We start from the raw sequence: 12,443 nt of genomic DNA on the forward strand, positions 1-12,443 counted from the left end.
CAGTGAAATTGCTTGCCTGTGAGTGACTGCAATTATCTGAGACAGGGGCTGCCATAGCCTCTCAGATGACAGCCATGCCAGGCTACTGTCTGTTAGCACATCTTGACATCAGCAATAGTGTCAGAGTTTGATGTCTGTTGATGGCATGAATCTCAATCAAAGTAGGTGGTCTCTGGATGGACTTTCCTTCAGTCTCTACTCCATTTTAGTTACTGTTTTAATTTAGATGGCAATAATTCTAGGTTAAACATTTTGACATGGGTTAGTTGTGCCATCCTTCAACTGGGAGCCATGTATTTCCTGGGGTGGTTGTCTCTTAAGGTTCCATCTCCTTTGTTCCATATTTAAACTACTGTCATACACAGTACGGTCCTGGAAGTCTCTCCCATTTTTCTATCTCTCTTTCTTCCTTTTTCCCCCATCTTTATTAATTTGGGTATTTGTCATTTACATTTCAAATGTTATTCCCTTTCCCGGTTTCCAGGACAATATCTACCTAACCCCTCCCACTCCTCTTATATGTGGGTCTTCCCCTCACAAATGTCCTCCCATAACCAGTCTCCCCCAGGAAACATGTTCACTGGGGGTCCAGACTTGGCAGGACCAAGGGCTTCGCCTTCCACCAGTGCCCTTACTAGGCTATTCATTGCTACCTATGCATTTGGAGCCCAGGGTCAATCCATGTATAGTCTTTGGGTAGTGGTTTGAACCTGAAAGCTATGGTTGGTTGGCATTGTTGTTCACATGGGGTCTCGAAGCACTTTAAGCTCTTTCAGTCCTTTCTCTAATTTCTTCAATGGAGATCCTTTTCTCAGTTCAGTGGTGTGCTGCTGGCATTCACCTATTTGCTGTATTCTGGCTGTGTCTCTCAGGACAGATCTACATCCAATTCCTGTAGGCCTGCACTTCTTTGCTTCATCCATCTTATCTAATTGGGTGGCTGCATATGTATGGGCCACATGTGGGGCAGGCTCTGAATGGGTGTTCCTTCAGCCTCTGTTCTAAGCTTTGCCTCCTTACTCCCTCCCATGGGTATTCTAGCTCCCCTTTTAAAGAAGGAGTTACACATTGGCATTTTGGTCATTCTTCTTGAGTTACATGTGTTTGTGGCAACTAGTGTAATTTGAGCATTTGGGCTAATAGCCACTTATCAATGAGTGCATACCATGTGTGTTTTTCTGTGATTGGGTTACCTCACTCAGGAGGATATTTTCCAGTTCCATCCATTTGCCTATGAATTTCATAAAGTCATTGTTTTTTGATAACTAAGTAGTATTCCATTGTGTAGATGTACCACATTTTCTGTATCCATTCCTCTGTTGAAGGGCACCAGGGTTCTTACTAGCTTCTGGCTATTATAAATAAGGCTACTATAAACATAGTGGAGCATGTGTCTTTGTTATTTGTTGGAGCACCTTTTGGGTATATGCCCAAGAGAGATATAATGGGGTCCTCAAGTAGTGAAATATCCAATTTTCTAAGGAACCTCCAGACTGATTTCCAGAATGGTTGTACCAGTCTGAAATCCTACCAACGACAGAGGAGTGTTCCTATCTCTCCACATCCTCGCCAGCATTTGCTGTCACCAGGGGTTTTATCTTACCCATTCTCACTGGTGTGAGGTGGAATCTCAGGGTTGTTTTCATTAGCATTTCCCTTATGACTAAAGATGTTGAACATTTCTTTAGGTGCTTCTCAGCCATTTGACATTCCTCAGCTGTGAATTATTTGTTTAGCTCTGAACCCCATTTTAATAGGATTACTTGTTTTCTGGCAACCTACCTTTATGAGTTGTTTGTATATATTGGATATAAGACCTCTATCAGTTGTACGGTTGGTAAAGATATTTTCCCAATCTGTTGGTTGCCATTTTGTCCTAACAACAGTGTCCTTTGCCTTACAGAAGCTTTGTACTTTTATGAGATCCCACCTGTCGATTCTGGATCTTAGAGCATAAGCCATTGGTGTTTGTTCAGGTAATTTTCTCCAGTACCCATGTGTTCGAGACTCTTCCCCATTTTTCTTCTATTAGTTTGAGCATATCTGGTTTGATATGGATGTCCTTGTTCCATTTGGATTTAAACTTTGTACAGGGTGATAAGAATGGATCAATCAGCATTATTCTACATGTTGACTTCCAGTTGAACCAGCACCATTTGCTGAAAAGACTATCTTTTTTCCATTGGATTGTTTTCGCCACTTTGTCAAAAATCAAGTAACCAGAGGTGTGTGGGTTCATTTCTGGGTCTTCAATTCTATTCCACTGGTCTCTCTGCCTGTCTCTATACCAATACCATACAGCTTTTTATCACTGTTGCTCTGTAATATTTCTTGAGTACAGGGATAGTGGTTCCCCCTGAAGTCCTGTTATTTTTGAGGATAGTTTTAGCTATCTTGGGTTTTTGTTATTCCATATGAATGTGCAAATTGTTCTGTCTAACTCTATGAAGAATTGGTTTGAAATTTTGATGGGGATTGCATTGAATCTGTAGATAGCTTTTGATAAAAATGGACATTTTTTTTTTTTTTGGAGCTGGGGACCGAACCCAGGGCCTTGTGCTTGCTAGGCAAGTGCTCTACCACTGAGCTAAATCCCCAACCCCTAAAAATGGACATTTTAACTATATTAATCCTGCCAATTCAGGAGCATAGGAGATCTTTCCATCTTCTGAGTACTTCTTCAATTTCCTTCTTCAGAGGCCTGAAGTTCTTACAATGCAGATCTTTCACTTGCTTGGTTAAAGTCACACCAAGGTATTTTATATTATTTGGGACTATTATGAAGGGTGTCATTTCCTAATTTTTTTCTCAGCTTGTTTCTCTTTTGTGTAGAGGAAGGCTACTGATTTATTTGAGTTAATTTTATACTCAGCCACTTTGCTGAAAGTTTTTATCAGGTTTAGTAGTTCTCTGGTGGAACTTTTGGGATCACTTAAATACACTATCAAATCATCTGCAAATAGTGATATTTTCATTTTTTTCCTTTCCAATCTGTATTCCTTTGATCTCCTTTTTTTGTTGGATTGGTCTGGCTAGAACTTCGAGAACTATATTAAATAAGTAGGGAGAGAGTGGGAGCCTTGTCTAGTCCCTGATTTCAGTTGGATTGCTTTAAATTTCTCTCCACTTAGTTTAATGTTAGCTACTGCTTTGCTGTGTATGGCTTTTACTATGCTCTAGGTATGGGCCTTGTATTCCTGATCTTTCCAGGACTTATCATGAAGGTGTGTTGAATTTTTTCAAATGCTTCCTCAGCATCTAATGAAATGATCACGTGGTTTTTATCTTTCAGTTTGTTTATATAGTGGACTATGTTGACGGTTTTCTGTATATTAAACCACCCCTGCATACCTGGGATGAAGCCTACTTGATCATGATGGATGATTGGTTTGATGTGCTCTTGGATTCGGTTTGCTAAAATTTTATTGAGTATTTTGCATCAATATTCATAAGGGAAATTGGTCTGAAGTTCTCTTTCTTTGTTGGGTCTTTGTGTGATTTTTGTAGAAGAGTAATTGTGACTTCATAGAAGGAATTTGGTAGCCCTCAGTCTGTTTCAGTTTTGTGGAATAGTTTGGATAGTATTGGTATGAAGTCTTCTTTGAAGGTCTGATAGAATTCTGCACTGAACTGATGTGGACCTGTGCTCTTTTTGGTTGGGAGACTTATAATGACTGCTTCTATTTCTGTAGGAGTTATCTGGTGGTTTAAATGGTTTCTGTGTTCCTGATTTAACTTTGGTGCCTGGTATTTTGTTGAATATAGGCTTTTGTCATAGGAACTGATGATTTTTTTGAATATCCTCTGACTCTGTTGTTATTTCTCCCTTTTCATTTCTGATTTTGTCAATTTGGACACCACACTCTCTGTGTCCCCTGGTTAGTCTGGCTAAGGGTTTATCTATCTTGGTTTTTTTTTCTCAAAGAACTAGCTTTTGGTTCTGCTGATTCTTTGTATAGTCCTTTTTGTTTCTACTTGGTTGATTTCAGCTCTTAGTTTGATTATATCCTGCCTTCTACTCCTCCTGTGTGTATTTGTTTCTTTTTGTTTTAGAGCTTTTACATGTGCTCTCAAGCTGTTGATATATGCTTTCTCCTGTTTCTTTCTGCAAGCACTCAGAGCTGCTGATTTCTGTGGAATCTTCTGCTCCTGAGATTCTCTCTTCTATCTCTTGTACTCTGTTAAGGGATGCTTGTATCTACAGCTCCTTGTCTCTTTTTTTCGGCTTTCTATATCCAGGGTTGTCTCCCTTGGTGCTTTCTTTTTTGCTCCTATTTCCATTTTTAATTCCTTCACTTGTTTGTGTTTTCCTGTAATTCTTTCAGGGATTTTTGTGTTCCCTTTCTAAGGGCTTCTACTTGTTTATTTGTGTTTTCCTGCATTTCTCTAAAAAAGTTTCTATATCTTTCTTGATGTCCTCCAGCATCATGATCAAATGTGATTTTAAATCTACATCTTTCTTTTCTGGTGTGTTTGGATATTCAGTGTTCGCTTTGGTGGGAGAATTAGGCTCCGATGATGCCATGTAGTCTTGGTTTTTGTTGCTTGGGTTCCTGGGCTTGCCTCTCACCATTAGGTTGTCTCTGGTGTTACCTTGTTCTGCTATTTATGACAGTGGCTAGAATGTTCCTATAGGCCTGTGTGTCAGGAGTGCTGGAGACCTGTTTTCCTGTTTTCTTTCAGCCAGTTATGGGGACAGAGTGTTCTGCTTTCAGGCGTGTTGTCGTTCCTGTCTACTGGCTCTCAGCTGTTCCTGTGAGTGTGTGTCCTGAGTCCACCAGGCAGGTCACTTGAAGCAGAAAAGTTGGTCTTACCTCTGGTCTGGTGCCTGAAGTCGCTCCTTGGTCTCGGTTTCAGCTCTCCTTGAGGGCAGCAACCAGAAGGGCCTGCTCCACCTTTCCCGGGTCTCTGTGGACAGGGTGCTCAAATGACGCTAGGTGTTTTCCTCTTGAGTCAGAAATGTGGGCAGAGAGTAGCCTCCTCTGGTTTCCCAGTTGTGTCTGCCCCTCTGAAGGTCTAGCTCTCCCTTCTACGGGATTTGGGTGCAAGGTGTTGTTTGACCAGGTCCCTTCAGATCCAGGCACAGTCTGGACTGCCAAGCTCCTGCAGCTTGAGTGCTCTTATCTTCTTGTTCCCAGAGGCCCTATACAGTTGCCTCTTGGGATGTGGACAAAGGTGGGCGGTACTGGCAGTATCTCAGGCCCTTCAGTCTCAGGATTGCCCACACGTCTGAGCGGCAGCTGTCTCTCCCATGGGGTTTTGGATCAGGGAGCTCTAGGCTGTGATCAGGGAGGATCCGGTGCTAGCTAAAAATCGGAAGTGTCCTGTCCCAGAGTAATTTTGCCTTTGTGTGTCCTGAGTCCACCAAGCAGGTCAATTGGAGTAAAAAAGTTGGTCTTACCTCTGGTCTTGGGTCTGAAGTCATTCCTCGGGGCTGGGTTTCAGCTCTCCTTGAGGTCAGCAACCTGAAGGCCTGCCCTACCTTCTCCTCTGTCCCTGTGCATAGGAGGCCCAGATGGTGCTAGGTGTTTTCCTCTAGAGTCAGAAATGTGGGCAGAGAGTAGTCTCTTCTGTTTTTCGAGGTGTATATGCCCCTCTGAAGTTCTAGCTCTTCTTCCTATGGGATTTGGGTACAGGGAGTTGTTTGACTGGGTCCCTTCAGATCCCGGCACAGTTTGGACTGCAGGGCTCCTGCAACTTGAGTGCCCCTGTCTTCCTGTTCCCAGAGGCCCTATACAGTTTCCTCTTGGGTCTGACATGCAGGCAAAGGTGGGCAGTCTCTCCTGCCCTGCAGTCTCAGAATGCCCATATGTCTGGGCAATCAATTCTCTTTCCGTTCTTCCGTTTTTTAAACGGAAGTGTCATACTTAAAATCTTTTGACCAGAAAATTATATACCCATTTGAGGGATCAAAAATCTCCCACATTGCCAGTGTGGGAGTCTTTCTTTACATGACCAATTTAGGATGAAGAGGAAAAATGATATTTCTACCATTGCCAGAGCAGTAGCTTCATCATTGCTGTGATTGTGAGGAAGTTTTATAAATTTTTCTTGAAAGTGCATTCTTTTTTGACTCCTTCCCCAGGAGCTTTCTGACTGGAGACCTTAGAAGATGAGTGGGCATACCCCACCCACACTCCAGAAGCTGGCAAGGCAGACTCTGCTAAGAAATGAGGCCATGGCCATAGCCTGTCTTGGGGAGCTGCCTACTATGCTCTTCCCAGCACTGTTCAAGGAGGCATTCGAGGGCAGACACATCAACCTCGTGAAGGAAATGGTAGCAGCTTGGCCTTTTCCCTGTCTCCCTGTGGGGGCATTGATGAAGACACCTAATGGGGAAACCATGAAGGCTCTGCTAGATGGAGTAGACATGCGACTGACAAGAAAGTTTCACCCAAGGTAAGGAATAACTATGTACTGTATAAGAAAGCACACGAACTGCACAGTAGAGATTGTCAAGGTGATTGGCTTGGTTATACTTGGATCAGGAATTTTTGATCTCATCATCATGCAGGGATACATGGTTCTTGAAAGCAATTTACTTAAACTAAGGATAGTTGAATATGGATTATAGTTGAATATGTACTAGAGTAAATATAGCCTCACAGTAGAATGAGCCTATACCTAGCATTCCCACAACCACTAATAATGTGACTAATTAAAAGTAAGGTTTACATTAGTGAAATAAAAGTAATCAAGTGCACATAAGTCTGGGAAAGGATCTGGAGCATGCCTGAATCCAGTTTGGATATCAGGTGCTTAAACAACATACCTCTCAATAGGGGAGAGTTGAGTTTAGATATATGTATTAAAAGCTGATTCAGAGTCTCATGAGGTTCATATGTTTCACCAACAGGAGGACAAAACTACAGGTCCTCGATCTGAGAAATGTGCACCATAACTTCTGGAATATATGGACTGGAGCAGAGGACAGCAGCCATTCAGCAGAGAACTTGGAGGAAAAGCAAGAAGCAAAGTTCTTTCCCAGATATGCACTGAGGAGGCAACGTGTGAAGGTCATAGTTGAACTGTCCATCTTTTCTTGCCTTGAGGAAGAACGAGCATGCTTCTTAAAGTGGGCCCAGGAGAGAAAGGGCTCCCTACATTTCTGCTGTACAAAGATGACGATCTGGGATCTGCCGGTCCATGTTATCAGAGAGATCTTGAATGTTTTTGATCCACAGCATATCACAGAATTTGAACTGCATACTGAGTGGACACTGTTAGAGCTGGCACATTTTGCTCCCTACTTTGGACAGATGAGAAATCTCCGCAAAGTCTTCCTGGAACCCCTGAAAGGGATGATCTCCTCTAATCACAATGAAACAGGAGACAGAGAAGCCAAGTGTATCAAGAAGTTTATTTCTCAGTTCTCCAAATTCAATTGTCTCCAGCATCTCAGTATGTTTTGCCCCCATTTTCTTAGAGATCACATGAGTCAAGTCCTAGGGTAAGTAAGAATGAAGAGCTAGTTCAGCTCCCAAAGCAAATCTGTCTCTCTTACCTTAAGGATTAGTGGTGTATGCTGTCAGCAGTCACTAGGAACAAACATTCAGAGACACATAAGACTCAGGATTTGTGTCCTATTTTCATGTATACTGAGTGACACCCGGTTAATTTTACAGGTGAAATAAGTGTTTCAAATGAGCACTCATTAATTAGAGAATTGACCTGGAGTTAAGATAGATAATAAGAGTGGGTTGGAATTCTACCAGGATTCATACCCAGGAGTTGGGGGACTCAGTAGCATAGGGTGAACCTGAGCTATAGAACAACCTTCTATCTTCCCTCAATTCCCTTGGATAAAACATTGAGAGCCCAAGTAGCACTGAGTGCATGGGACAGAGGGCCTGTAAATGAGAACATGGGTAATTTCAGAAGGACGAATAGAATCCAGATTCAGTGAGCTCACAGCAAATGTCGAGATGCTGTCAGGACTTTACTGGGATGGAAGTTCTTGTGTGTGCTTTCTGGACTCACGGGCTGAACCGCTTTTCAATTTGAGAGTGAAGTCAGTCCATGAACTGTGGGGTGGGCATGACTGAGCAGTTTTCAACAGGAAGCATCATAAATGATGTCCTTGATCATTTAGTCAAACTCACCATGGGGCACTTGGTTCCCTCGACCACTCTGTACATTCCAGCCAAATATCTACAACACTATCAGCCAGAACTGATCCCCTGTTCTATCCCTAGGTGCCTGATGACGCCTTTGGAGACCTTCTCAGTTACTTGCTACATAATTTCACAGAATGAGTTGAATTCCTTCTCCTGCTGTAAGAGCCTCTTTCAGTTAAAACATCTGGAATTGAGAGGAGTGATCTTACATGATGTGGATATTATGTCTCTGAGAGGTTTCCTAGAGAAAGTGGCAGACACTCTTGAGACTCTGGATTTGCAGTGTTGTAGGATGAAGGACTCTCAGCTTTATGCCCTCCTACCTGCCCTCAGAAATTTCTCTCAGCTCACCACAGTCAAGTTCTACAGCAACAAATTCTCCATGCCCATTCTGAAGGACCTGTTGCAGCACACAGCCAACTGGAGCACGGTGAACGTGGAACAATACCCTGCCCCTCTGGAGTGCTATGATGACTCAGCTCAAGTTTCTGTGGAAAGATTTGCCCAACTTTGTCGTGAGCTCATGGATACACTCAGGGCAATACGGCAGCCCAAGAATATCTCCTTTGCTACAGAAATCTGTTATACATGTGGTGAGCGCTGTGTCTATCATAATGGGCCCAGGCTTTGTTGTTGCTGGCAGTAAATTGGGAAATAGAACTTCTGTATTTCAATAAGAACCAGGCTTGGGTTGAATGGGATCACAATGGAAAGACACTTTTATTGCACAAGTGCAGAAAAATTCAGTGTGAAATTGACATGTATATAAAAAAAAAAGGTTTCTTGGCACTTCTTTCCCTTGTCTTTTCCTCAGCTACATTTACAACCCTCTGGTGTCGCTGAGCAGTTAAGTGCACTAAACCTTTAAGTTAAAGTAAGCAACATAGACACAACTCCAGTGAAGTAGTATTAAATGGACCACAGAAGATGAAAATACAGCACATTCACACCACAAGGCCCCTTGCACCCCTCAGAGATGCCTAAATGGAAGAAGACAATCCAGGGCAAAGTAAACAGGCTTTCCAGTCTGGCTGTCTACTCTTGATCTTTATGTCATGAGTCCATGAGATTACTAGCAGGATCCTCTATGCCCTTTATACTACAGCCACATGTCTGTAGAGCATTATTCCTACAGACTCCCAAACTCTATGTAGTACACTAAGTGTATGTAAAGGTGTCCAATAATATGCAGGTCCCTCTACTATATAAAGCATTTGCTTTACAAAAGAATTTTATTCTAAACAATTTCTTTGCAAAACTAAGAAAAATTCACCCTCAGACTAGTCATTGTAATTCCTTACTGTTTAGTGAACTATCAATAAAATTATTATACACTGTGTTTATTAAACACATAAGTCATAAGTTCTCTGTTTACATATCATTGTTATTGTCTACATTGAATAATGGATCTAAATTTAAGGACTCAACAAATGCCCTCTGGAGAGAAGCCAAAATAAACACATTGATGCCAGGAATATCACATTTCATACTCTTTCGAGGATTAATAAAGTTATCAGCTAAATTGGAACCGATGTGGACATTTATTTGTACACAAGAAGACAAAAGAACAAAAAAGAACAAGAAACCTCTCTCAGGCTCCTTCTTTCTCCCTTCACCTACAACCTGTCTTTCTCTCTGTATGTCCAGATCCCTGGACTTATTCCTTGGGACCAGTGAACTCACCTAAGATTTGCCCTCAGTAAACATGCTTTACTATTCCTAAAACAAATCACTTATAGTTTGAGAGAGATTGCTCACAGGCTAGGAGCACATGTTACTGTTGCAGAGGACCACAGTTTGATATGTGAGCTTATAATCAGGTGGGTCTCAACTGGAACTCAGGCTTCAGGCGATAAAACCCTCTTTTCTGGCCATTGTGGATACCAACTATCACATAAACAAACCTACATAATACACAGGCAAATATACACCTAGCTGAAGAATTCTTGATATTTAAACAAAATCCCTCAATTTCACAAAGAAATTAAAAATGGCCCAATTAATTAAAATGGGGGTGTTGATCAGTTGCAGTTGTGTGGCTCTGTGCTGAGAGCATGTGGAGTTTCAGGTGTGTCAACTGAGCTCAACTGGTGAGCAGTGTCCTCATTTGCTGTGGTATCCAGTGTTTGAGCTCCTGTACCAAGGATGAGTGAAAGGAAATGAGGACTTTGTCAACATACAACATTTATTTCTATATGCATTTTATGTATATTCATGTGCTATTTAGCTGTACATTTTCATGACTGGAGAAGGCATCAGAGTGCTAAGATGGTTGTGAGCTGGCAGATGGTTGTCTAGGATTGAACTCAGGTTGTCTGAAAGGAGAGCCTGGAGTCTTAGTTCCTGAGCCATCATTCCTCCATGCTCATATTTGACAATGGAAAAAGCATTTGTGGATACATAATCACAAGAAATCAGCTGTCTGTTTTGCATAAAAACTTACCAGTTTTGCATTATCTTTAATTTGTTGCATTTCAGATGTTTTGTGCACACGTGTATATTGATGGCTTGCATGTTTGTTTATTTTTTAGATAATCACTAAACATATCTTCCAAAAGAGTACCAATGTCCTGAGTCATTTCAAGAAATGTCTAAATATGCTTCACTTAATAGAGTGTGTGTCTATCCATTCACTGGATCTGTGAACACCATTAACTAGGGTGTAACAATACATAACAGTTATCTCAGCTTGAGACTTCAGAGCAGAAATTCAATATCATTCTATCTACTTATCTCAATGCCTATTATAACATTCAAGGAACTTCCTCTTGACAGGCACCTAGGGTACCTCAGCACTTTCCTTCTGCTATCTCTTGACTCCATCATATCCCTGCTCTGGAATAGAGCAAAAGATGTGCAACTTAAGTAAATAAAAATCAAAATAATAAAAAACTTGAAGGATTTTTATAGTATAAACTTTTAAGCATATATTGATAAGAAAGGAGAAAGAAAAATCTACAGAGGGAAGGAATTAAGAAAGTAAAATAAATATAACCTTACCCATTTATGTCTATAGGGAAATGGATTACTGAAACAAAATTCTTTGTATAATTTACACTTGCTAATTATCTGTTCTAAGTACATAGTAACTGTAGCTACCAAACTTAACAACAATTCTTACAACTTTTCTTAGAGCCAAACAATGTATGGTTCATGATTTTTTACTGTAATTATAAGTGGTCCCTGAAAAAATATGTCACTAACTTATTACAGGGAGACCTTGTTTCTACTCAGATTGTAGTGGGAAAGATTAAATCTTAAACATACCTAGCTTTCTATTTATCATTTTATTTGGTTTTCATTAATTCATTTATCCACTTTACCACCTGATCACATCTTTCCTTTCCTTTCCTCCCTCTGACATTTTGCCCTCATTTCCTGCTCCCATGATTCCCAGAGAAGGAGAGGTACCCAGTCTCCACCCCAACTAGGTATCCCACTTCCTGGCCACACCAAGTTGCTTGAGGACTAAATGCATCTTCTCCCACTGAGGCCAAACAAGGCAGGCCAGCTAGGGGGAAATGGTCCAAAGAAAGGCAACAAAGTTCAATAAGAGACCATCCTTGTTCGTGCTTGGAAGAATTGGGGATGGGGGTATGAAGAGGGGCTCCTCAGCCTAAGCCTTGTTGAAAACACACAATGCAAGCACCATTTTTACTGTGTGTCAGTCCTGCCATCTACTAGCCAATTGGTTGTTCTCCATCATGGGATTTCTTCAAAGCATCCTGCTACCTGCACTCCTAGCCAAGGAAGGATCATTCTTCAATATAATGTGTATGTTCTAAGACAGAAAAATCACAGTCCATTAATAGTTGCATTCTATAGAGTTCAGTAGATCTTATGAACCAAAGAAATTCTCTTACTTAGTGTTTCTCTTGTGGCAATGAAAATCATGACCAAAGAAATTTGGGGAGGTATATTGGACTTCCCCTCAGAGAAGGAGAGGAATACCATGGATATATGCGACTTATAAAAGTGTGTTTTTCTATCAAGGCTAGAAAAAGCATCCCAGTTATAGAAAAGGGATCCAAAGTCAGGTAAAAGTGAGAAGAGTCACTGAAGAAAGTCAGGACAGGAAATCAAAAGAGTTCAGGAACCCGGAGGCTGGAGGATTTAGAGGTCATAGAGGGTGCTGTTTACTGACTTGCTACATTCAATGCTGCTGCAATTTTTGGCGTCATCACATGATACTGGCACCTACAACACACTGGGATTTTCCAATGTGACTAATCTGCCCTTTCAGCAATAGCCTCTCATAGGCCCTCTTAATGGGCCCGAACCTCAACTTCTGTATGATCCCTTCAAACATGGGCCTTCAACTGCCAC

General features: G+C 41.4%; 1 protein-coding gene across 2 annotated transcripts; it reads left to right on the forward strand.

Moving 5' to 3' along the window:
- Positions 1 to 6,112: 6,112 nt before the first annotated feature.
- On the forward strand, positions 6,113 to 8,763 carry LOC148001241 (PRAME family member 8-like). 2 transcript variants are annotated; one of them, XM_087584732.1, is made up of 3 exons: positions 6,113 to 6,399; positions 6,857 to 7,450; positions 8,196 to 8,763. In XM_087584732.1, the coding sequence occupies exons 1-3, from the start codon at positions 6,113 to 6,115 to the stop codon at positions 8,761 to 8,763; spliced, it is 1,449 nt and encodes a 482-aa protein (XP_087440858.1). The 2 variants fall into 2 exon arrangements, with proteins under 2 accessions (XP_087440858.1, XP_087440859.1); XM_087584733.1 differs by lacking the exon at positions 6,857 to 7,450.
- The last annotated feature ends 3,680 nt before the right edge of the window (positions 8,764 to 12,443 follow it).

This window comes from Rattus norvegicus, chromosome 14 (assembly GCF_021556685.1).
Source record: "Rattus norvegicus strain SHRSP/BbbUtx chromosome 14, alternate assembly SHRSP_T2T, whole genome shotgun sequence".
Classification (NCBI taxonomy): Eukaryota; Metazoa; Chordata; class Mammalia; order Rodentia; family Muridae; genus Rattus; species Rattus norvegicus.

Excerpts from the sequence above, each read along its gene's own strand:
- LOC148001241 (XM_087584732.1), top strand. The coding sequence starts at position 6,113 with ATGAGTGGGCATACCCCACCCACACTCCAGAAGCTGGCAAGGCAGACT. Across the intron at positions 6,400-6,856 it reads ACAAGAAAGTTTCACCCAAG|GAGGACAAAACTACAGGTCC; the intron begins GTAAGGAATAAC and ends TTTCACCAACAG. Across the intron at positions 7,451-8,195 it reads CACATGAGTCAAGTCCTAGG|GTGCCTGATGACGCCTTTGG; the intron begins GTAAGTAAGAAT and ends TTCTATCCCTAG.